Source organism: Dermochelys coriacea, chromosome 1, assembly GCF_009764565.3.
Source record: "Dermochelys coriacea isolate rDerCor1 chromosome 1, rDerCor1.pri.v4, whole genome shotgun sequence".
Classification (NCBI taxonomy): Eukaryota; Metazoa; Chordata; order Testudines; family Dermochelyidae; genus Dermochelys; species Dermochelys coriacea.
Genome location: NC_050068.2, coordinates 329258680 through 329284457, shown reverse-complemented (window position 1 = coordinate 329284457; position 25778 = coordinate 329258680). Strand labels below are relative to the sequence as shown.

The 25778-nt window shown below is 44.2% G+C and overlaps 2 protein-coding genes across 8 annotated transcripts in view; one reads left to right on the top strand and one right to left on the bottom strand.

Annotated features, from left to right (window-relative positions):
- Window positions 1–6854, bottom strand: part of CCDC146 (coiled-coil domain containing 146) — a 109673-nt gene extending 102819 nt beyond the window's left edge. For all 4 annotated transcript variants that reach the window (XM_043497539.1, XM_038387186.2, XM_043497528.1 and 1 more), the window contains exon 1: window positions 6698–6854. The gene's annotated coding sequence lies outside the window, so the exon portion shown is untranslated. The remainder of the gene's footprint in view (window positions 1–6697) is intronic.
- Window positions 6855–7075: 221 nt separating this feature from the next.
- FAM185A (family with sequence similarity 185 member A) overlaps window positions 7076–25778 on the top strand; it is a 72443-nt gene continuing 53740 nt past the window's right edge. For 2 of the 4 annotated variants that reach the window (XM_038394523.2, XM_038394488.2), the window contains exons 1-3: window positions 7077–7839; window positions 10080–10189; window positions 17033–17125. In XM_038394523.2, coding sequence (XP_038250451.1) covers window positions 7368–7839; window positions 10080–10189; window positions 17033–17125 — 675 coding nt within the window. In that variant the 5' untranslated portion in view covers window positions 7077–7367. Of the gene's footprint in view, window positions 7840–10079; window positions 10190–17032; window positions 17126–25778 lie in introns of all 4 variants that reach the window. The other 2 variants (XM_043497498.1, XM_043497504.1) reach the window with 2 other exon arrangements.

The following is a 25778-nucleotide window of genomic DNA, read 5'->3' as shown; positions in this document are numbered from 1 at the left end:
TCGAGAATCGACTGTGACTGACAACACCATTGACTCCCTCCCTCAACACCCAATCTGGGAAACTCTTGCCAACCCCCCACACCTGAGGAGGTCTGCAAAGCAATTAAACAAATGAACATAAGAATGGCCATACTGGGTCAGACCAAAGGTCCATCAAGCCCAGTATCCTGTCTACTGACAGTGGCCAATGCCAGGTGCCCCAGAGGAAGTGAACCTAACAGGTAATGATCAAGTGATCTCTCTCCTGCCATCCATCTCCACCATCTGACAAACAGAAGCTAGGCACACCATTCCTTACCCATCCTGGCTAATAGCCATTAATGGACTTAACCTCCATGAATTTATCCAGTTCTCTTTTAAACCCTGTTAAAGTCCTAGCCTTCACAACCTCCTCAGGCAAGGAGTTCCACAGGTTGACTGTGTGCTGTATGAAGAAGAACTTCCTTTTATTTGTTTTAAACCTGTTGCCAATTAATTTCATTTGGTGGACCCTAGTTCTTATATTATGGGAACAAGTAAATAACTTTTCCTTATTCACTTTCTCCATACCACTCATGATTTTATATACCTCTATCATATCCTCTCTTAGTCTCCTCTTTTCCAAGCTGAAAAGTCCTAACGTCTTTAATCTCTCCTTATATGGGACCCATTCCAAACCACTAATCTTTTTAGTTGCCCTTTTCTGAACCTTTTCTAATGCCAGTATATCTTTTTTGAGATGAGGGGACCACATCTGTACACAGTATTCAAGATGTGGGCGTACAATGGATTTATATAAGGGCAATAAGATATTCTCAGTCTTATTCTCAATCCCTTTTTTAATGATTCCTAACATCCTGTTTTGACTGCTGCTGCACACTGCATGGATGTCTTCAGAGAACTATCCACGATGACTCCAAGATCTTTTTCCTGATTAGTTGTAGCTAAATTAGTCCCCATCATATTGTATGTATAGTTGGGGTTATTTTTTCCATTGTGCATTACTTTATATTTATCCACATTAAATTTCATTTGCCATTTTATTGCCCAATCACTTAGTTTTGTGAGATCTTTTTGAAGTTTTTCAGTCTGCTTTGGCCTTAACTCTCTGGAGCAGTTTAGTATCATCTGCAAACTTTGCCACCTCACTGTTCACCCCTTTCTCCAGATCACTTATTCATAAGTTGAATAGGATTGGTCCTAGGACTGACCCTTGGGGAACACCACTAGTTACCCCCAGTGATGTGCTGCCAAAATCTTAACAACGGGTTCCCTCCTCACCCCACGAGGGGGTCATTGCCCAGCTCCATCTCCCCGGGACTCCTGCCCCATCCACCCCCATCCCCTGTCCCCTGACTGCCCCCAGAACTGGGCAGGAGGGTCTCGTGGGCCACCATAGTGGGTGCCCACCTCACCCCTAAGAGCCAGAGGCACCTGCCGGGGGGCGAGGTGGGGAGTCCTGGAGGGGCTTCCCTGGGGCAGGAAGCATCCGGCAGGTCCCTCTGGCTCCTAGGGGCGGGGGAGCGTAGCTGGCGGGGAGCAGGGGGAGCAGCCGTTCCCCCACTGATCACAACAAAAGTGGCGCCTTAGGCGCTGACTCCCTGGGTGCTCCAGGGCTGGAGCACCCATGGGGAAAATTTGGTGGGTGCAGAGCACCCACCGGCAGCTCTCCACCCCGCGCCCAACCCCAGCTCACCTCGCCTCTGCTCTGTCTCCTCCCCTGAATGCACTGCCCCGCTCTGCTTCTCTACCCCCCCTCGTCGGCTTCCCAGGAATCAGCTGTTCGGCGGGAAGCAGGGGAGGGCTGAGAAGCAGGTGGCGGCTTCCCGCTCAGGCCCAGGGAGGTGGAGGTGAGCTGGGGTGGGGAACGGTTCCCCTGCGTGCCCCCACCCCGGGTTACCTGCTGCAGCGCGGGCGGCCCTCCTCATGCCCCCCCCCGCCCCAGCTCAGCTCCGCCTCCCTGGGCCTGAGTGGGAAGCCGCGGCCTGCTTCTCAGCCTGCCCCAGCTTCCCACATGAACAGCTGATTCGCAGGAAGCCTCGGGGGGCAGAGAAGCAGAGCGGGCGGCGCAGTCAGGGGAGGAGGGGATGGCAGAGCGGAGGTGAGCTGGGGCCGGGGGTGGGGCAGGGAGCTGCCGGTGGGTGCTCTGCACCCACCAAATTTTCCCCTTGAGTGCTCCAGGGCTGGAGCACCCATGGAGTCGGCACGTAAGGCACCACTTTTGGCCAGTTAAATTTAGAAGCTCTCGTGGAACAACCGGTTCTAAAAGGGCTTAAAAATTTAACAACCGGTTTTTGCGAACGGGCTCCAGCTCACCACTCGTTACCCCTCTCCATTCTGAAAATTTACCATTCACCCAGTTTTGTGAGATCACTTTGTAACTCTTCACAGTCTGCTTTCGACTTAACTGTCTTGCATAGTTTTGTATCACCTGCAAATTTTGCTACCTCACTGTTTATCCCTTTTTCCAGATCATTTATGAATATGTTGAATGGTACTGGTCCCAGTACAGACCCCTGTGGGACACCATTATTTATCTCTCTCCATTCTGAAACTGACCATTTATTCCTATGTTTTGTTCCCTGTCTTTTAACCAGTTCTCAATCCATAAAAGGATCTTCCCTCTTATCCCATGACAACTTAATTTACATAAGAGTCTTTGGTGAGGGACTTTGTCAAAGTCTTTCTGGAAATCTAAGTACACTATGTCCACTGGATCCCCCTTGTCCACATGTTTCTTGACCCTTTCAAAGAACTCTAATAGATTAGTAAGACATGATTTCCCTTTACAGAAACCATGTTGACTTTGCTCAACAATTTATGTTCTTCCATGTGTCTGACAATTTTATTCTTTACTATTGTTTCAACTAATTTGCCCGGTACTGACATTAGACTTACTGGTCTGTAATTGCCGGGATCACCTCTAGAGCCCTTTTTAAATATTGGTGTTATGTTAGCTATATTCCGGTCATTGGGTACAGAAGCCGATTTAAAAGACAGGTTACAAACTATAGTTAATAATTCCGCAATTTCATATTTGAGTTTTTTCAGAACTCTTGGGTGAATGCCATCTGGTCCCGGTGACTTGTTACTGTTAAGTTTCTCAATTAATTCCAAAACCTCCTCTACTGACACTTCAATCTGTGACAATTCCTCAGATTTGTCACCTACAAAAGATAGCTCAGATTGGGGAATCTCCCTAACATCCTCAGCCATGAAGACTGAAGCAAAGAATTCATTTAGTTTCTTTGCAATGACTTTATCATCTTTAAGTGTTCCTTTTGTATCTTGATCGTCTAGGGGCCCCCTGGTTGTTTCGCAGGCTTCCTACTTTTGATGTACTTAAAAAAACATTTTGCTATTACCTTCTGAGGTTTTGGCTAGCTGTTCTTCAGCTCCTTTTTGGCTTTTCTTATTACATTTTTACACTTAATTTGGCAGTGTTTATGCTCCTTTCTATTTACCTCACTAGGATTTGACTTCCGCTTTTTAAAAGATGCCTTTTTATCTCTCACTGCTTCTTTTACATGGTTGTTAAGCCACAGTGGCTCTTTTTTAGTTCTTTTACTGAGTTTTTTAATTTGGGGTAAACATTTAAGTTGAGACTCTATCATGGAAAAGTGTCCATGCAGCTTGCTGGGATTTCACTCTAGTCACTGTAAATTTTAATTTCTGTTTAACTAACCTCCTCATTTTTGCATAGTTCCCCTTTCCAAAATTAAATGCCACAGTGTTGGGCTGTTGAGGTGTTCTTTCCACCACAAGAGTGTTAAATGTTATTATATTATGATCACTATTTCCAGTCGGTCCTGTTATAGTTACCTTTTGGATCAGATCCTGCACTCCACTCAGGACTAAATCGAGAGTTGCCTCTCCCCTTGTGGATTCCTGTACCAGCTGCTCCAAGAAGCAGTCATTTAAAGTATCGAAAAATTTCGAAGAACAATGAAGAACAATAAAGCACCAGATCCTGATGGCATACCAGCTGAACTACTGAAAGTGGGGGGAGAAACACTGACTAACAAGCTTCACTTTCTGCTCCTCAAAATCTGGTCCACTGAAGAAATCCCTGCTGATTTATATAATGCTAACATCATCACCATTTTCAAAAAGGGAGACAGGGCTGACTGTGCCAACTATGGAGGCATTGCCCTCCTCTCCATCGCTGGGAAGATTCTTGCTAGAATCTTACTGAGTCGCCTGCTCACTCTTGCAGACGAAGTAATTCCAGAGTCCCAGTGTTGCTTCAGACCATCACGAGGCACAACCGACATGATTTTCGCAGAGAGGCAGGAAAAATGTCAAGAACAACACCAGGAGCTGTATATGGCCTTTATCAATCTGACCACAGCCTACAACTCTGTCAACCGTGAGGTTCTATGGAAAATCATGTCAAAGTTTGGCTCCCCAAGCAAATTTATCACCACGGTAAGCCTCCTCCATGACCAGATGACTGCCTCCATCCTGTGCAGTGGCTCTACCTCTGAGCCCTTTGCCATCCAAACTGGCGTAAAACAAGATTATGTACTGGCACCCACCCTTTTCTCCATTTTCTTAGCAGCTATGAAAACATTAACCCAAGATTGTTTACCACAGGGCACTGGCATCCAACGTTGGATTCACAGCAACCTCTTCAACCTTTTTCATCTCCATGCCAGAACTAAAGTAATATTGGCAACAATAACTGAACTCCAGTACGCAGATGACTGTGCTGTAGTTGCACACTCAAAGGAGGATCTTCAAAACAGCCCTTAATTGCTTCTCTGAAGCTTACAAAAGCCTAGGGCTAACTCTAAACAATGGCAAAACAAAAATTCTCCACCAGCCAGTCCTCAGTTAATCATCAGACCCAGCAAGGAAGATCTATATCGACAAAGAAGAACTGGAAAAAGTAGAATACTTTGCTTATCTTGGAAGCCATCTCTCAAAGAGGGCAGACATAGACGTCGAGATACAGCACAGCATTCACTGTGCCAGCCTTGCCTTTGGCAGACTGTCTCACTAGGTGTTCAACAATCACAACATTAGAACACATACTAGAATATGTTTTATAAAGTAGTGGTAATCCCAACTCTCCTCTATGACTGTGAGATTTGGGTGACCTACAGAAAACACCAGAAAAACCTGGAACACCAGCACTTTCTTCAGAAGATACTCAACATAAAGTGGGAGGATCATTGCACTAATGTCAGTGTCCTCACAGAGGCCAACATCTTCAGTGTTGAGGCCCTGATTATCCAGCACCAGCTGAGGTGGAGCGGGCACTGTGTGCGCATGCCTGTTGTACGCTTACCAAAACAACTGCTGTATGCCCAACTCATGAAAGGAAATGGGGAGGCCAAAAGAAATGTTTTAAAGATACCCTCAGGATAAACAGCAAGAGATGAGGCATCAACACCACACACTGGGAGACAGCAGCCAAGGATAGGGATAATTGGCGAAGATTTGTCAGAGAGGGAATGTCCACTTTTGAGGAAAATCGCCTTGCCCTGGTCGCAGAAAAATGCCAGAAAAGAAAGGAAAGACAACTGTTACTCAGCAATCATAGCCCAACCCTGTCTTCCAACACCACCTGCAATGTCTGCCAACGAGCCTGTGGCTCAAGAATCTGACTCCTCAGTCACCAAAGGACTCATGAAAAATAAAACCTGTGAAAGCGGCAAAGAGTCCTGTGGCACCTTATAGACTAAGGTGTCACAGGATTCTTTGCCGCTTTTACAGATCCAGCCTAACACAGCTACCCCTCTGAAGCTGTGAAAGACATCATCCTCAACCTCGAGGGATCGCCTATGAATTTAAGTAGTCCTAACAATTGGTAAATCCAGAAGTTACACCTATACCTATTATTAATAGTATTAAGCCCCTTAACCCCCCAAAATAGAAGTCAAATGTGCCTCTGCTCCTGGCTGAGTAATGGCTTATCTCCCTACCACAACTCCAGCTCTGCCCTCTGATTTCACTGCAGCATCTAGGACAGACTCCTGCTCTGATCACTAGTTGTCACTGTAATCCACACACCTACTGGGTTGGTGTTCTGTCCCATCTAGTTGCACCGAGACCCCTTAGAGAGATAAAATGAGTCTGAGCTACAGCCTTAGTTACCAGTCAGTTGGGTTTTAGCTCATGCGGTAGAAACTCATGCTTGAGGCTCCAGGTTCAATCCCACCCACCGACAACTGGCGGTCTGTCAGCGTTATAAGTGGGGCTCATCCGGATTCCAACGGGCAAGTCTCTGAAGCTCAGGATGTGCTTCCTCAGCTAGTGGAAGTATGTAACCCACACACCTTCGGGGTGTGGTGTTCTGTCCCATCTACTGGTACTGAGACCACTTAAAGAAAGAGATAAAATGAGTCTGCTACCAGCCACTTAACTTGAGGCTCATGCTTTAAGCTGCAGGTTCGATCCCGCCTGCTGACGACGACGACTGGGGTCTGTCAGTGTTACATCACTGCCAGCATGCTGGCATGTAACACCACCCATGGTGCGCCCCCCCCCCCCCAGGACATTCGTACCCTCACCGAGCTACCCATAGTGCCCACCCCATGCATCTCACCACACTGCCAGGATGCGCTCTCCCTTGCACAGTGCACCTCTCCACGCCTGCCCCCCACAGTGCGATCCCCTCCCCCACATACCTCACGGCTCCCGCACCCCAGCCCCCCCTTCTTCTTAGCCAGCCTCTCTCTCCCCCCTTTGTGCCACCCGGGGCTCCTCTTACCTGATGTTTCCTACCCAGTCAGGTTCCTCCTCCGGGGCGTTTTGTGCCCCCCTAGCAGCTGCCTGGCAGCCTCGAGCCGCGTGTTTACCATCCCCAGAGCGTCTCGGGTTGCCATGGAGACACAGCCACCTCCCCCCCCCCCACGCGCCGCACCGCCTCACTACCTTCTTCCTCCCTCACTTCTGGTCGGCGACAACGTCTCCCGCTCAGTCCAATAGGAGCAGAACACGGAAAGACCTCCCCTCCCCCCCCCCCGTGGCTCGTGGACAGAGAACTCAGGGGCCGCTGAGGGGTAGCCCGCTGGGATTTGTAGTTCACCCTGCTTCCGTTCTCAATGACGTTGCTGTGGCTCAGAACTACAAGTCCCAGCAGCCACAGCGGGTCGCGGGGGTGGGGAGCGCCAGGCGGCGGCACCCACCAAGCTGCCCGCCTAGATTCTGGTAAGGGACTTGTTCCCTGTTCGCCACCCCCTCCGCCCGCTGCGAGTTCTGTGCGGGAGCTGCAGGGGGGGGGTCCCCTCCTATGAGCTGCGCGCCCCATAGCCCGTCCCTGCGGTGCCCGGTGGGGGGGGGGGCAGACCCCACCCTCGCCCGCGGTGCCCCGTTCCCATAAGCCGCACCCCGCGCGGCGAAGGGCGCCATAGCCGGCGCCGGGATCAAAGCTGGGCGATATGCGGGCCCCCTGCCCGGGCTGGTGGCACCTGGGGGTGAGGGTGGCAGGTGTCCCGCGAGGGCTGTTGAGCAGCGGCGGCCGCTGGCGAGGGGCGCGGGGCGGCAGCTGGTCACGCTCTGCCCTGTTCGTGACGGGCCCCTCCAGCGGCTGCGGGAGCCCGGCGGGCCCCGAGGCGGGCAAGAAGAGGGGCAATAAGCCCCTCAAGGAGTGGACGCTGATTGTCAGCCCGTTCGGCCAGCTGAAGGTGCGGCTGCCTTGCCACGTTACCGTGAGCCCCCTGGACCCACTCCGCTACCCGGAGGCGGACAGAGCGCTGGTCACTGTCAGCGGGGTGGACAGCAGCCTGCCCCAGGGTGTGGATCTGGATCGCCTGCAGGTGAAGTACGACGAGGCGCTGAAGGAGATGACGATTGTCTCCGACCGCATGGACAGCAAGGCCGCTGTTGTTGTGAAGACACCTATGAAGTTTGGTATGTGAGGTGTAGCTGGTTCAGATGTAGTGTTCTGTGTAGTTGAGGTGTGGGTATGTGCACTCTGTGTCCAATCCCTCTTCTCCCACACAGTGAGACATGCACCTGTGTCCCCCTGGTCCCTGGGTCCAGGCCTCTCCTGACATCCCTTTTGGTAAGACAGACAGTGCTGTTGCAATAGTGCCAACCTCAGGCACTCAAAAATCATGAGTCAGGTTCTCCACAAAATCATGAAACTTTTTTTTTTTTTTAGAGAGTTCCTTTTCTTTTCCTAATGACAGGTTTCAGAGTAGCAGCCGTGTTAGTCTGTATTCGCAAAAAGAAAAGGAGTACTTCATCGGATGATGAAGTGAGCTGTAGCTCACGAAAGCTTACGCTCTAATAAATTTGTTAGTCTCTAAGGTGCCACAAGTACTCCTTTTCTTTTTTCTTTTCCTGTTGGTTTCGTGGAGTCACAGAATCATAGAAGATTAGGTTGGAAGAGAGGCTTTAGGCTACACTGACTTCATATTTTCAAACTTTTCTCTGCAACCATAGGGGCTAGAAATGTACATTTTTATTTGAATGAGGGGCTAGAAATGTACATTTTTATTTGAATGAAAACTGAGATATACATGCCATCTTTTGATTCCAGTAGCTGAAGCTGTAAGAAAAACACCAGGTATTATGAGAGTTGGCAACACATCAGCGGGGATTGATGTTTTTTAGTTGAACTGGTGATACTACTGATAGTTGGCTGTGCACACTTGCAGTTCATCTATTTTTCGCACCAGATGTGGTACATGCAGCCAACCCTCCAACACAACCTCCAGCTGAGTCAGAGTCATGAGCTCTACTAGCTTATGTTCTTTTGGGTGTCCCATCTCACTGGTTACAAAAACTGGAAGACAACAGTGTTTGCAGTCATAGAGACAGGAATGCCAGGAGAAGCCTCTTCTTTTCCAGTACAATTCCTATGTCATCCCTTAGCAGTGAGAAACTCCTTCTGAATCCAGACAGTGCTGTGAGTACAAATCCTACAAACAGCTCAGCTGTATTGCCCAGGGGTGCTGGAATATGTTTAATAGTGGTGGTGCTGAAAGCCAGATCCCTTACCCCCATCCGCGTCTTTTCCCCCACCCCTCCCCAGAGCTGGGGCCGGGAGCAGGGCCGTGTCTCCAGGAAGGAGGGACCTGGACCGGGCTAAGGGGGCCAAGGCTGTGGTCACAGCGGGGGGGGGGGGCGAGGGCGAGGGGGTGTGGCAGCTGCATGCAGGGCCAGAAGCGGAGGCGCGGGTCCAGTGGCCAGGACCCTCAGGCACAGGGCGAGCAGCTGTGTGCAGGGCCAGAAGCGGAGGCGCGGGGCCAGTGACTGTGTGGGGGGCCAGAAAAGGAGCCATGGAGCTGGTGGCCAGGACCCCCGGGCATGGGGCCAGGACCCAGTGTGCGGGGCCAGGAGCGGAGCCCCATGTAAAACCTGGTGGGTGCTGCAGCACCCTCCCGCCCCGCACCTCTAGTTCCCGTGCCTATAGTACTGCCACCAAATGTGGTAGTTGCTAACCAGGTTTGGGCCAATAGCCATATTACTCCTTAACTGCTTTGCACCAGAGATGAACCCCAAATTTCAGCTAGGCCCAAGGTCTATTGTGTGCCTAAATTCATAAATGTTTGAGGCACTCATACTACTGAAATAAGTACCATAAATGCCTGTTAAACAATATGCAAACATCTTTTTCATAGGCTAATACCTTTTCCCTATACTTACTCGCAGATACGTTAGTCAATGTACTGATTTCCCTGTGCCCCTTTGGCCGCACCTACACACACTGTGTATATATAGACAATATTTGTTATCTGAATTTTGAAGTGTACTTTGAGATCATAGAAATGGCATATTTTGAGATGATTGAAAATTTCAGATGGAGGCATACTCTGTGGATTATCCCCTCTGCTCCCGGAGGCTATAATCCTCTATTGGCTATACTGCCTCTTTTAACAATCTCAGAAGTTGGAGGGTATTTAGGCTTGCAATATTATCAGTTTATCAAGGAAAATCATGTAAAATAACTCTGGGCTAACAGTGAAACAGAAGATGACCGAGCTTTGGAAGAGGATGTGGTTGTAGAGTATTTTCAGTGACTGCTCTGTTTTTCTTCTACGTGTAATTACTGTAGATTGAGACCAGATATTACAGTGTTTTAGAACTGTTATTTGTTTCTCTTTAGCACTAAGAGAGCCCCATTTTTGCTTTCACTATTCTAGATTTGGATATCAAGACATCAGGGACTGGCTGTGTGAAGATTCAGAAAATAGATTGTGATAGCTGCAGAATAGAAACTGAGAAGGGGACTAGCATTTTACAGTCAATAAAGGTACAAAGAGCTCTTCTTCCTCTATACTCATTATTTTAAAAGCAACTGTTTATTATGGAATACAGTATTATAAGGCCAGAATCTAGTCTTGAAGACATGGTATGCAGTGCACATGCATGAACACTTGCAGATGATACAATAGCTGATTTCATTGTTTTTTAGTGCACTGATTACAGTATGCAAGTTAATAATCATAGATTGCTTGAGACAATGAAGTGCTGAGCGCCCTCAACAACAATTGAAGCCAGTAGGCCGAAATCTGTTCTCCCAAAAATCAATGGCAAAATTGGCCTTGACTTCAGTGAGTGAAGACTAAAGCCTATTCTGAGTTAAGGGTGTGCAGCATCTTCCAGGAGGAGCTTGGTCCCTCCCAGGATCAGCCTATGATGTTTTTGTTTAAATTAGTAACAAGGAGAGTTTTCTTTTGGGATCCTTGGTTTTTGTTGTTGAGATCGTTATATTTCTCTTGACTTCTCAAATTAATTCAATTAATCACTGTCACACACATGCCCTCTGGATAAGTTTTTGGCCATAGATTTGTATATAACTTTCCAGCTAAATTGCTGACATTAATATTACCGTTAAATACCATACATTGTGTTGATATGACCCCTTTTTGCCCCAAAGATTTCAGACTTCTCTGCACAGTACGCTTTTGTAGAAATACTCATAGTGGGTCCAACTCTGCTGTAAATCAGGATTAATTTCATTTAAATCAATTGAATAGTATAATTCATAGTATAAAATAGTATAAAAATTAATGACAGGTTTCAGAGTAGCAGCCGTGTTAGTCTGTATTCGCAAAAAGAAAAGGAGTACTTGTGGCACTTTAGAGACTAACATTGATTTGAGCATAAGTTTTCGTGAGCTACAGCTCACTTCATCGGATGCATTCAGTGGAAAATACAGTGAGGAGATTTATATACACAGAGAACATGAAACAATGGGTGTTATCGTACACACTGTAAGGAGAGTGATCACTTAAGATGAGCTATTACCAGCAGGAGGAGGGAGAGGAAGAAAACCTTTTGTAGTGATAATCAAGGTGGGCCATTTCCAGCAGTTGACAAGAATGTCTGAGGAACGGTGGGGAGTGGGAGGAAATAATTTGGGGAAATTGTTTTACTTTGTGTAATGACCCATCCACTCCCAGTCTTTATTCAAGCCTAAGTTAATTGTATCCAGTTTGCAAATTAATTCCAATTCAGCAGTCTCTCGTTGGAGTCTGTTTCTGAAGTTTTTTTGTTGAAGAATAGTCACTCTTAGGTCTGTAATCGAGTGACCAGAGAGATTGAAGTGTTCTCCAACTGGTTTTTGAATGTTATAATTCTTGAGGTCTGATTTGTGTCCATTTATTCTTTTACGTAGAGACTGTCCAGTTTGACCAATGTACATGGCAGAGAGGCATTGCTGGCACATGATGACATATGTCACATTAGTAGATGCGCAGATGAACGAGCCTCTGATAGTGTGGCTGATGTGATTAGGCCCTATGATGGTGTCCCCTGAATAGATATGGGGACACAGTTGGCAACGGGCTTTGTTGCAAGGATAGGTTCCTGGGTTAGTGGTTCTGTTGTGTGGTGTGTGGTTGCTGGTGAGTATTTGCTTCAGATTGGGGGGCTGTCTGTAAGCAAGGACTGGCCTGTCTCCCAAGATCTGTGAGAGTGATGGGTCGTCCTTCAGGATAGGTTGTAGATCCTTGATGATGCGTTGGAGAGGTTTTAGTTGGGGGCTGAAGGTGATGGCTAGTGGAGTTCTGTTATTTTCTTTGTTGGGCCTGTCCTGTAGTAGGTGTCTTCTGGGTACTCTTCTGGCTCTGTCAATCTGTTTCTTCACTTCAGCAGGTGGGTATTGTAGTTGTAAGAATGCTTGATAGAGATCTTTTAGGTGTTTGTCTGTGTCTAAGGGGTTGGAGCAAATGCGGTTGTATTGTAGAGCTTGGCTGTAGACAATGGATCGTGTGGTGTGATCTGGGTGAAAGTTGGAGGCATGTAGGTAGGAATAGCGGTCAGTAGGTTTCTGATATAGGGTGGTGTTTATGTGACCATCGCTTATTAGCACCGTAGTGTCCAGGAAGTGGATCTCTTGTGTGGACTGGTCCAGGCTGAGGTTGATGGTGGGATGGAAATTGTTGAAATCATGGTGGAATTCCTCAAGGGCTTCTTTTTCATGGGTCCAGATGATGATGATGTCATCAATGTAGCGCAAGTAGAGTAGGGGCATTAGGGGACGAGAGCTGAGAAGCGTTGTTCTAAGTCAGCCATAAAAATGTTGGCATACTATGGGGGCCATGGGAGAACCCATCGCAGTGCCGCTGATTTGAAGGTATGCATTGTCCCCAAATGTAAAATAGTTATGGGTGAGGACAAAGTCACGAAGTTCAGCCACCAGGTTAGCCGTGACGTTATCGGGGATACTGTTCCTGACGGCTTGTAGTCCATCTTTGTGTGGAATGTTGGTGAAGAGGGCTTCTACATCCATAGTGGCCAGGATAGTGTTTTCAGGAAGAGAGAGTTACTTTAACTTCAGTGGTAGACAGTCAGGCCCTTAATGGGAGATTTGTCATTAATTTCAAACGGGATCGGGTCCTACACTGACCAAGCTTTTTAAAAGCCATGTACCATTTTCCCTCCAGATTCTGCACTATCAATACTGAACCAGAACCCAGCTGTGCTAGGTGCTATACAAACACAGAAAAAAGAGAAGGCCCCTGCCCCAAAGAGCTTACAATCTAACTATAAGACAAGAGACAACAGATGGGTACAGACAGACAGAGAGGGAACTATATGGAAACAACACAACAGTGTTGGTCAGCATGATAGGCAGTGGTCTCAGCATGCCAGCAGCCCAACAGTTGTGAAGATTTTTGTAGGCATCATGGAAAAGGAGAGTTTTAAAGAAGGATAATGAGTTAATTTTGCATATGTTTACAGGGAGCTTCTCCCAAGTGCGAGAGGCAGTATATGTCTAAAACAAACATTTCAGTTTACTAGACTATAGGAAAACTATAAAGCACTAAATAATATATGAAGCAGGATCTGAATGAACGCTCTCCTTGATATCTAGTGATGCAATGCGGGAAAAGACTTTAGGAGCAAACCGTGTTTGCGTAGACATGCCTAGTCTGCCTAAGTGTGCAGCATGATGGAGCTGCTTTGCCAGAATGATCAATTTTGGCTGGTCTTGGATTAAAATTACTCAAGTATTTGAATGCAGGGGTAATGAAATGTTGTAATCCTTATTGTACAAGTAAAGGGTAGCAGAACTGTTCTTAGCATGCCCTGATTGAGGGTTTCCCCTAAACTGAACCTCACTCGCTAAGCAGAGGTTAGGGGTGTCAAATCCCAGTGAAGAAGAGAATGGGTCAGGACAGATGTTCCCACTTGATGATATGGATGCTGCTCAAAGAGTGCTAATGACAGAGCTGATTAGACTCAATAGAGAGTCCTTGTTTCTGGTTGGTGATTCCTAGAGCTGTCAGGTCTAGGACCTAAGTTTGAGGGCAGGTCTACACTACAGCCCGAATCCACACTCTGACCCGCCAAAATGACAGTAGATCGCTCTCCAATCGACAACTGTACTCAACTCCCGACGAGAAGAGTAAGGTGCCCTCGACTCTCCATCATAGTTTAGAGTAGCCTTGGGATTTCTCTAATCTGTACCAGCTGACTGAATTCCCCTTGCTGTACCTCCCCAGGGGCAAGATGACAATCACTGGAGTATAACACGTCCCCTCTGGACGTGCTTCTGGAATGTACCCTGTGCTAAGGCCTCACTGGAAGAACCTTCAACTGGGGAGATCTGGCTCCTTCATACCACCATAGCACAGATGGCCACAGTAGGCGAGAGAACTTGACCTGGAATGTTTTTGTTTTTTTGGGGTTTTTTTTTTTTTTTGGTGGAGTTAATTTAGTAAGAACATAAGAAGGAATCCAAGGACTAGATTAAAACATTTACTAAAATGAAATGTCACTGGACATTTTTATATGACTTCCCTTTTTTTAAAAAAAAACAGCACTAGTTGCATTTACTCTTGTACTGCTATGTGTCAACATGAGCACACTAATGCAGACACTAAAGTCCATGGGGCTACTCATGTGAGTAAAATTATTCATGTAAGCATATGCAGGATCGGGGTTTATGATACTAGTAAAATTACAACATCTCATTACTTAGTCAAACCACGAATTTAGCTTTTAGCCAATTTCTTAAAATAGTATTCTGGCAATTAGAAAAAACTTACAAAGTTATATATGTCTGCTGTATTTATGCTGCTGATTTAGAAAATGTCGTATTATAGCAGTTGGAAGAAAGACGATTAGAAGAGTGATAAAGCGATCTTAACTACTTAGAAGTGCATAGTCTACAAGTAACTGAAGTTTAAATTACATTCAGAGACCCCAGCCCTTCAAAATTATCTGCAGAGTCTGAGCCTTATTCCTGCATAGCGTTCCCTTGATATACTTTTCAGAGTAGCAGCCGTGTTAGTCTGTATTCACAAAAAGAAAAGGAGTACTTGTGGCACCTTAGAGTTAGTCTCTAAGGTGCCACAAGTACTTCTTTTCTTTTTTCCCTTGACATACGTGGGACTTTGTATCCATGTTCTATTGCCCTCTACTGGATGGAATCAGGAAGTATTTGACTGTGCATTATTGAAATCTTCTGTCTCACTTTAGTTGTCACATGCTATCCACAAACCATTGTGATCGTGGAGTGTCATGTTCCTGTTCTAAAAATGGCCTAGTTACAGAGCTTGTTTATACATACCAGATATGTTCATCATAAGATCCTTTAATGCTATGGTTGCGGTTTGTTTAAAAAAGATATTTTACACAAAATGTCACCTAATGGCTAAACCATATAATACAGTTTAGCATTCCAGTTCAGAGAGGAAGGAGGCCCCTTCCCACTAGATGAGAACAAAATATTATGTAGTCATTCTAAACCATTGATAAGGTGGTCTATTAGAGGAAATGATTGTGTGTGTATTCAAGAACACCAGCGAAGGCAGATTTTCACAGTCACTAGTTCTCAGATTCATAGTTATAGGTCTCGGCAAGTTATACATTGTTCTTTTTAATCTTCTTCAGATTGCTATCTGTTGTTGCTGCTCAGTGCTATCAAATCTGAAATATATAATGTCTTTAGAGCTCATTCTACATTCAGCAAGAAATAAGGGCTGTTTTGATTTCTTCTTCCCTCAGTTTTTCTTTGGTCAGCAGAGTCCTTCCTGCATTGAGAAATAGGGCTCAAATCAGGAAAGATTAGACTTACGATTTTTTTTTGGAGTACAGTAACACTCTGTGTGTGATGCGATGCTCAGATACAGTGAGATTATACAGAGGTTGCTTACCTCTCTCATCAAGTGCACAGCCATACCCTGCAGACTAATTGAACAAGAATTCTAAAATAAAATCTCACCTCCTGGGGTATGGTTTATTAATATAGGTTGTAGCCCAATATGTGCTAAGGAAGCCAGCGACATTTGTCAGTTTCCCACAGGTCTTCCTGTCAGTTTCTCACTAGGATCTGCAAATAGTCCTTCATCCCTTGTTGCAGGGTTCACAATTGTTTTGTATCTGGCTAAAATGCAGGAGAGTTTGGTCTGAGTAGAAACTGCAGGATATAGTCCCTATATAATAATCTGCATGTCCAAGCTAAAGTCCTACTTCATCTAGGTCCCAGGATGCAATGCAAACAAACCACAAAGCCCATCCTCTTTTAAATATTACCTTTGTATATTCAGAACTCAATGCTTTTTTCATATTTTCTGCAGGTGATTGTTTCAACCATCCATTGGTTCTACCCTAAAGAATGAAATAAGCATGGCATAATAGCCTGAATTTGTTAGCCAAACATCTTTACTTTCCTTCGCATGCCTTTAATATGCATTTCATCGACAGTTAACATATAAAGCTACCTTGTGGATATGCTTTTTGGTCAGGTTGGGAGCCAAAAATGCATGATTTGTAGAGAGGAGGGTAAGAAGTCTTGGTGGGGCTTTCACCTGCCTGAGTAAGATATTTCATAGTGACACTTCCATCTCAGGAGAAGCTGTGCGTCCTTAAAGCTGCTGAGTAAGTAGAGCGATCATATCAATTTCTGAGGAAGGGTGAGAGAAAAGAGGGTCACAAATATGAACGATATTTACACCCACTTTTGCTGAAGACTTATTTGTTCTCAAGCTTTAGACGCTCAGCTGCCTCCCCCTAATATGCTGAGCATTTTACTGGTCTCATTCTCCTGGCTAGTATTTACCAATAGAAAGTGAAATTGGTAAAACTTGGTAGTGGTAGATTTTAGGACTTTGGGGCAAAAATTACCCAACTTCTATCAATGAAAATTACCAAGTGACTTTCTAATGCTTGATATCTGTACACCAACATAACGTTTTAGCACAAGATTGGTATTATTGGAAACCTCACATTACAGGCTTTCAAGGGACATGAACCACAAAATACTGCAAAATTATTGGCATTGAAATGGTATTTTTTATTTTAAAAAAGATAAATCATGTTGCCATATATTATTTCCACATTTAAGTTAGTGTGACCATTTGGCTCCAAAATAGTTGCTTTCAGAAGAAGAGAGCTGGGCGGAGTGATCCATTTGTGGATATCTTGAATCATAAGAAAAAATGAACTTGTTTTCAGCCACAGTAGAAAGATGTTTACTTCAAAATTACTTAGCGCACTTGGCAGTTTTCCAGAAGAAGTTCAATAAGTGGAATTGCTGAGGTTTGCAGATCAAGAGTGATTTGAACAGTGGAGTTTGAAAGAACAAAGATAAACAGAATCTGAAACTAAACTATTTTGATACATATGTATAATTATTTTTCAGAGTCATAAAATCCATGTACGAACTAAAGGAGGCAAAGTGATCTGTCTGGGAACTCTTCATGGAAATGCAGATATTCATGCAGCAGAGAAAAGTGTAAGCAAAAAGTGAAGTCTTCGCTTTTGGGGATTGTTATATTTATAATTCAAGTTGTCTGATGTAAAGTAGGTAAATGCTGAGAAATGTTTATGTACTGCAACTTGATTCTGATCAGCTAATCTTCATCTCATTCTTACCTTGTCTACCCTCCATCTGGTTGTTGTGTCTTTTTCATATACTTATGGCTTGTCCATGCAATGCATTAGTCCACACCAGAGGGATGTAAATTCTAATGCACGCTAACATATTGCGCACTAACTGGCCTGTGAGGACCCAGCTGATGTGCACTAAAAGTTCCCTAGTGCATGTTAATGTACTGTAGTCCTGTTTGAAATAGGATTACTTTAACACCCACTAGGGAACTTTTACTGAATGCTAGTAGTGTCCACATGGGCCAGTTAGTGCACAGTATGCTTGTGCAGAGGTTCTCAACCAGGGGTACACATACCCCAGGGGTGCACAGAGGTGTTAAATAAAATAAAACTCAGCAGGATCTTCTTAAACGGGATAAGGCAAAATGCCACATTTATTGTGAATACAGAAAGAATCATAGTGTAAGCAGTTAGTTATAACTATAACATTCCATTCAATTTCATATTTATTCACACATTCATTCATACACACACACAGAGGTTCTGCAAGGTTGTTATCATAGTTACCAGCCTTAGAGTTGCTCGTGCCAAGCCACTGGCCAGGTGGCCTGGACACGAGGAGGGATCAGGGCCTTGTCAGATGCACATCTGATGCTCATGGAAGTTGGTTTGCAGAATCAGACCCCAAAGTTCTCAGTTTCTAGAGTCCTTTTTTATAGGAATTTATTCCTATGCCAGTCTATGGGAATTGCTTCATCATGCTGTTGCTGAATCAATCAGCAGATGGCACATTCCTGACGGCTCCATGCTGCCAGATGTTATCTTGTTCTTCGGTTCTCCCATCTTTGAGGCTGTTGTGTGGATTCCAGTCTGCCCTCCGGCGGTCCTCTGGTTGTTTCCACTGGACGCCTTTTTCGGCCGATCGACACTGGATTTTTAGGCTGGCACCTCCCTGATCATTCATTTATTATCCATACCAAGCATCCATCCACATCTTCTATCTCTATTTTAATCCCAATTGTTAACAAAGTGAGATAAATACAACAAAAGGGCGGGGAGTCTCTTTGTGCTGTTTCTGTTGTTACAAAGTATCGCTGTGTGAGTAGTTGTTGTTACAAAGTATTGCTTTGAGAACAGACTCTCTTAGGATGTACTAACACAAGTAGCAGCTTGCAAGATTCACACAGAGAGGGAGAGAAACAGTAAAAACAAGAGACCAAAAACCAAGAGACCTCTTAATTAGTAATACCCTGGAATTTAAACTATGGGGAATCAAACTCATTTGTGATTTTAATACAGAACTTCTTTAATATGATTCAACATAACAGAGGTTTTTCAGGGGGTACATAAACTCATCTAGATGTTTGCCTAGTTTTACAACAAGCCACATAAAAAGCACTCATGAAGTCAGTACAAATTTAAAATTTCATACAGACAATGATTTTATACTGCTCTATATGCTGTGCACTGAAATGTAAGTACAATATTCATATTCCACTTGATTTATTTTATGATTATATGATAAGAATGAGAAAGTCAGCAATTTTTCAGTCATGGTGTCCTATGACACTTTTGTATTTTGATGTCTGATTTTGTAAGCAAGTAGTTTTTAAGTGAGGTGTAACTTGGGTGTACATAAGACAAATCAGACTCCTGAAAGGGGTACGGTACTCTGGAAAGGTTGAGAATTACTGTACTAGTGCACATTAGAATTTACACCCCTCTGGTGTGGACTAATGCACCATGTAAACAAGCCCTTTGACTGTTAGCTCTTCAGGGCAAAGACTGTCTTTTTCTTATATATGTGTAATTGCCGAGCACAGTGAAGCACCAGTCCTGATTGGGGGCTCTAGTCACTATACCAGTACAAATAATAATAATGAATAAAGCCTCTCTCACTCGTGGAGAGATTAGGGGCTGGAACTCAAGATTTCTTATTTTGTCTTTTATAAAATATGTTAGTTAAATTACTAAAATAAGATTCAAATCTGGTATCTTGCTGACAAGACTACTTTTTGTATCTTTTTGACTTGCTTCATTTTAAATTTTGCATGCGAGGTCAGTCTATAAATATGAATTCTACCATAGTAGATTTAAATTCTAGTTTTTTGTTAATATTAAATAAAAATAAAAATCAATCTCCTTTTATTCTAACATAGGAACAAATTAGCTATGAATAAGTAGATGCAACTCTGTCAGTTCCAGCTTAGTTGTGATTCCTTTCATTAGGAGTAAATTGTCCAACATTTTCAAATATGGGTGCCGCCTAAAATAGTCATCTGAATCCATATATAAGCACCCAATTAAAAGTGGCTTGATATTCAAAAGTGCTGACCACCCACAGCTTCTATTGAAGTTAATGGAAGTTAAACATCTCTGAAAATCAGTAGATTTATTTAGGTTCTTAAATATGGATTTAGGTGCCTAACTCTAGGCAACCAAGTGTGAACATGTTGACCATAACGTTTTAACAAAAATTGTGTACGAGATAGTGTACAATGGATCTTAATCACGTCTAATAATTTCAGAGCTGTAAGGTCAACAAAACTAAAGCAGAAAATGGTTTGTGTATATCTGGGTAGTTGTTTAGGTAAAATGCTGAATGAGAGTATGTAATACTAATCATTCATACAATGTGAACTGAAGAGTGGTTAATACAAACCAGTTTTAAAGTAGAAATAATTCATATTTTCCAGCAGATGGCTTCATAAGGCAAGTTTCATGCCACTGTGCTGTGTCTGTCTTTCTTAATGGTAAGAGAGATAAGAGTATTCTGTACAGCTACCATTCCTTGGACCAGATCTGGGCCCCTGCTTCAGTGGTGCAAAGAGACTCTAAAGCTGCCCTAACCAAACAGCTGCGAATTCCTCTGGCTATGCTGGCACTATGCTACCCCAGCCTGGCCTTTTAGCATACAGTCATCTGGAGGAAGGGTGTGACTTGACCTTGCTGTGGTGCTGTCATCCTTTGCTGGTGTCATGATTCCTCTGAGCCCAGGTTAGAGCGCACCAGAGACTGGGGGAGCACAAAGATGGTTTACAGCCACCATGGTGCCCGCTCTTCGTGTTTCTATGCTGAGCTCACCTGGGCCTGACCTGAGGATTGGGGTTCTTGCTTTTTCAGATTGAGTAAGATTCAGAGTAGTGTAGGGGGCCATATGTCAAAGCAGATTAACTTGTTTTACAACACACTAGTTTGGCTCTCTTCTCATATATGTTGGTGTAAATTAGGATTAACATAAAGAAGTCATTCGTCATAATCTACTCCCATTTACAACCATTAATGTTACTCCAAATTTACACTGGTTTAACCGAGAGTAAAATTTAGCTATGGAGTTACAACAGTGTAAAGCCAGTATCAGAGCAGAACTAGACACACAGGTATTTCATGTGTTAGAATGTGACATTTGTATTGTAAATACAAACTATGGCCTATCTAAAAATACTCTAATGTAATGGATGCATTTAAACCTTGGAAGTAATACTTTTTTTTACATAAATGTTCTGCTAAAATGGGATTTGGAAGCAATAAAACATTCAAATAAATTTCATACAGCTTTTAATATTTGGAAATGTACTTTTCTAAAAGCCCATAATAATTTACATAATATAGTTAAGGACTACTCTGCTCTCAGTAACACCTTTGTAAATCCACAGTAACTTTACATAGGTCAGTGGAGTAACTTTGAATTTACACCCCTGGCACTGGGAACAGAATTTGGCCAATCATGTTTATCTACAGAGTAAAATTTCTTAATGCAGTATTTGGGCAGCCAGTTTTTAGAGTATGATATTCGTCTTTTCTCAAATAGCAGTTTCTGTTAGTAATCAGGCTGCATTATATCTGCCATGTGTGCTGTTGTTACACTTTTGTTCCATTAGTGGAAGGCATCATTATGTAGTTATGGGTTTGTCAGCATTTCCATTATAAAGCAGGAATGTGAGGGGTTTCTAGCTATGCTCTATAATTTCTTCTGGGCTGAAATTGGACACCCAAGATTTCAGCCACAAAGGGAGTTGTTTCTAAAACACTAGACAAAATGAAGAAAAATGAGGAAATGGTCAAGGTACTTATAAAACAAAGAATAAGAGCAAATAAATTAAATAAATAAAAAAGAAAGTGTGCTTTGCTTCTTACTTCAAGTATTTTTTATTGAGACTCGGAAATTAATGCACTATTGCAAATTTGTCATGAAAACTTGCCCAGTCACAAAATCTACTCACTCCCATTTACTATACTGATGAATGAACTGATGATATTTTACTTGCCCACCTAAAGAAAATTAATGACCCTGTGCATGTAGGCAAAATGAGTTTTGCAAGGCTGAACTAATGCATCTAAAAAGTATAACTGAGTTAAAAAAAGATTTAGATATGTTCATGGAGGATAAGTGCATAAGTGGCTACAAGCCAAGATGGAATGGGACAACCCCATGCTCCAGCTGTCCCTATACCTCTGACTGCCAGAAGCTGGGAATAGACGACAGGGGATGGATCTCTTGATAATTGCACTGTTCTGTTCATTCCCTCTGAAGCAAGTGGTACTAGCCACTGTCAGAAGACAAGATACTGGGCTAGATGGACCACTGGGATTGTTTAGTCTGCAGAAGAGAAGAATGAGGGGGGATTTGATAGCTGCTTTCAACTACCTGAAAGGGGGTTTCAAAGAGGATGGCTCTAGACTGTTCTCAATGGTAGCAGATGACAGAACGAGGAGTAATGGTCTCAAGTTGCAATGGGGGAGGTTTAGATTGGATATTAGGAAAAACTTTTTCACTAAGAGGGTGGTGAAACACTGGAATGCGTTACCTAGGGAGGTGGTAGAATCTCCTTCCTTAGAGGTTTTTAAGGTCAGGCTTGACAAAGCCCTGGCTGGGATGATTTAACTGGGACTTGGTCCTGCTTTGAGCAGGGGGTTGGACTAGATGACCTTCTGGGGTCCCTTCCAACCCTGATATTCTATGATTCTATGATTGGTCTGACCCAGTATGACCATTCTGATGTTCTGATCTTCACAGGAGGGAATGGAATTCCCCAAGAATTCCTGGCGGATAGATTGGTGAAAACATCCCACCTATTTCAGTGGGGAGTCATTAGTGAATCTACACTTGTAGGATCTTATATAACACTTACTTAACAAAACCAAACCATTCAGATTCTGCCAAAAATCCATAAAAGATAAACAATTCAACATTAAAAATAGTCACAGTTAGGAGCCACCCTGTTTTACCCATCTTCTTCTGTTTACAGTACGTGTCTTAACTGTGTATCCTGCACTTGTGGGTGAGATCTGAGGTGATTTTAGAATTCTGAGGTGCCTTGAAATGCTCATTCTTCATCTCAGTAACTTACAGTAGTAACTAGCTGCCTCATTGCACTTCACCTCAATATCAACCATTGCATCCAGTAACAAGTAAGCACATTAGCTGGCTATCACTGATAAAAATGTTAAGCAGTGAAATTATTAATAATAATATTTAAATTGTCATCAGCAAGAGCCAGAGTTAATACCCCAGGAGGATAAATGGGGTGTTTCACATCTCTCAGAACTATTGTTTCAGGCTTTCTTTGCATATTCAGGAAAGCAGCTCTGCAGCTTTACACTTAGGGCTGTGTCTACACTAGCTTGTCTTTTTGCTAGAATTTTGCTGCCTATATTTCCATTCCACTGATAGTAACAGTGATAACTTCACTAATGTAGATGGGGCTCCAGGTGGTCACCAACATTTTAAACAACATGGCATCTAATCTTGTTCTGAGTAGGTCTTGATAACCTGATGCTTAAAATGCCAAGAGCCACCAGTGCCTTGGCTATACTAGCACTGCAACAAGAAGAAACTAAGGCCATGTCTACTCTACAGAGTTAAGTTGACTTAAGTTAGATCAATGATCATAAGCTGCTTTAATTACATCAGTTGTACCGACCACACAATTTTCCTTGCATTGGCGGAGCACATGCACAGTCAGTGCTCGTGCATTGACACAGAGAGCATTGCATTGTGGGAAGCTATCCCACTGTGCAACTCACTGAGCTCTGGGAGTGTGCTCACCATCCCATGATGCAGTTTGTTTTGTCCCATCATTTCATGGGCTTCCAACTTCGTTTTGCACTGTTTTTTAGCAGCCCTTGTAAACTGTGTGCCCGCCATCATCTCTGCCTGAAAGCATGGATCCTGCACTGCTGACCAGTCTAGTGATGAGCGTTATGAACACAATGTGACTTTTCCTGCTGTATTTCATAAGCTATGAAACAGAAAATGAATCAGTGATGCCTGCCCTGCTGTGTGCCATGTAAAGAAATATTTCATGGAGCAGCTGCACATGGTGGACCGTCAGTACTGGGCTCAGGAAACAAGCACTGTGTGGTGGGATTGCATCATGATGCACATAGGGGATGATGAGCAGTGGCTACAGAACTTTTGGATGCACTAATTCACCTTCCTGGAACTGTGTGGGGAGCTCGCCCCAGCACTGCTGCACAAATACACGAGAATGAGAGCTGCCCTCACTGTGGAAAAGCGAGTGGCAATCGCTGTGTGGAAGCTGTTGACGCCAGACTGCTACCCGTCAGTCACGAATCCACCATGGGGGTTCTGGTGGTGCAAGTGTGCAGGGCTGTGAATCGCCTCCTCCTATGAAGGACTGTGACTCTCGGTAATGTGTAAGAAATACTTGATGGCTTCAAGGCAATGGGATTCCCTAACTGCAGCAGGGCAATAGATGCTACACATATTCTTCTTTTGACCCTAGACCATCTTGAGAAGGAGTACATCAACTGAAAGGGCTACTTCTACATTGTCTTGCAGGCACTGGTGGATCACCAGGGCTGTTTCACTGACATCAGTGCGGGATGGTCCAGGAAGGTGCATAATGCACACACCTTTAGGAGCACTGGACTGTATAGAAAGCTGCATGCTGGGACTTCCTTTCCAGACCAGAAGCTTCCAGTGGGGGATGTGGAAATGCCCATAGTTATCCTGGGAGACCTGCCTATTCCTTGCTCCCATGGCTCATGAAGCCTTGCACCAGGAACCTAAACAGCAGCAAGTAGTGCTTCAACAACTGGGACCTCCCGGTGTACGTTAACAAACTTTTCTGCCGGACCTCCACTGTATATCTGCATATACTCTGTTGTTAATTTCTTTCCCGTATCTGTCCTCTACCATATAACAAAATACATGAGAGCTCAATCTCCTCTTCTCATGAAGTATCAAAGCAAAATGCATGCTTATCTGTGCTCGTGTCCCCTGCTTCAGGCATACCAGAGCTGGAGAGTTGGGACTGGCTTAGACCCCTCTGGAGTTGAAAAGAGGTCCTGACTCACCGTACTACCAGATGATCTTATTGTGTGTTCCACCTCCTCCTCCAACGCCATTTCCTTATCTACATTTCATCCTCGGAGTTGACTCACTGGCCTCTAGTCCCCCCGAAGTATCCACAGGGCTTTGGTGGTAGAGGTGAGGTTGCCACCAAGGATGGCGTGCAGCTCCTTGTAGAAGCAGCACGTCTTCAGTGCTGCACCAGAGCAACGGCTGGCCTTCATTGCCTTCTGGTACACCTCCCTCAGCTCCTTGATTTTAGCATGGCACTGCTACGTGTCCCTTTCGTGCCCCTTCTCCTGCATGCCACTAGTAATCAACCCATCGGTGTCAAAGTTCCTAAGGCTAGAACAAAGCTGCAACTGCACAGCTTCCTCTCCCCACAGACCCAGTAGATCCAACAGCTCCGGTGTATTTCATGGGGGAGCATGTCTGTTGCAGCAAGCCGGCATGATCAGCTGGGAAGATGCTGTGTGAATTGTTCAGACCGAGCAAACAGGAAGAGGAATTTCAAAAATTCCCAGGCCTTTAAAAGGGGGAAAGGTACATACATGTGTACCTTCAGGGCAGAGGAGTTCAAACTGATGACCAGATCGGTCAGGATGGGCATTGTGGGACACCTCCTGGAGGCCAGTTAGGGTGACGTACAAAAGCACAGTGTCTGCATTGCAGCTGTGTCACTCCAACTATGTCACAAAAAGCCCTATGCCTTTTGTCGAGGTGCTTTTATTATGTCAGCGTAGCAGGGAAGTTCTGTTGGTGGGAGGAGCATTTCAGTGTGTACACCTCCATTGTTTTGTCAGTGAAAGCTGACTTTTGTTGACAAAACTGTGTAGTGTACACAAGGCCTTAGAGGGAAAGTTTTCAGAGGCATAAAGAGCAGTTAGGCACCGAACTTCCATTCACTTTCCATCCGAGTGGGGTGCCTAACTGCCAGTTGTGTCTTTGAAAATCTCTCCCTCAACGTTTTAAAAATGAAAGCTTAAATTATGGAACATAATTTTGAGGGAAGTGTTGGTTTGTGTGGCAACTGCCACAGCTTTGGAATTGCTGAATACATGGAATCTTGATTGTAACAGAGAAGTTTAGTTTTAAATAAAATATTTAAATTACTTTTCAGAAGTTGGCAGCAATCCGTGAACATTATTGAATTATATGAGGTCTGAGACCGAATATCATTCTAGCTTGCAGTGTGTATGAAATATAGGGTTAGAGTCTGGACTGTGCTTCTAAAGCCTAA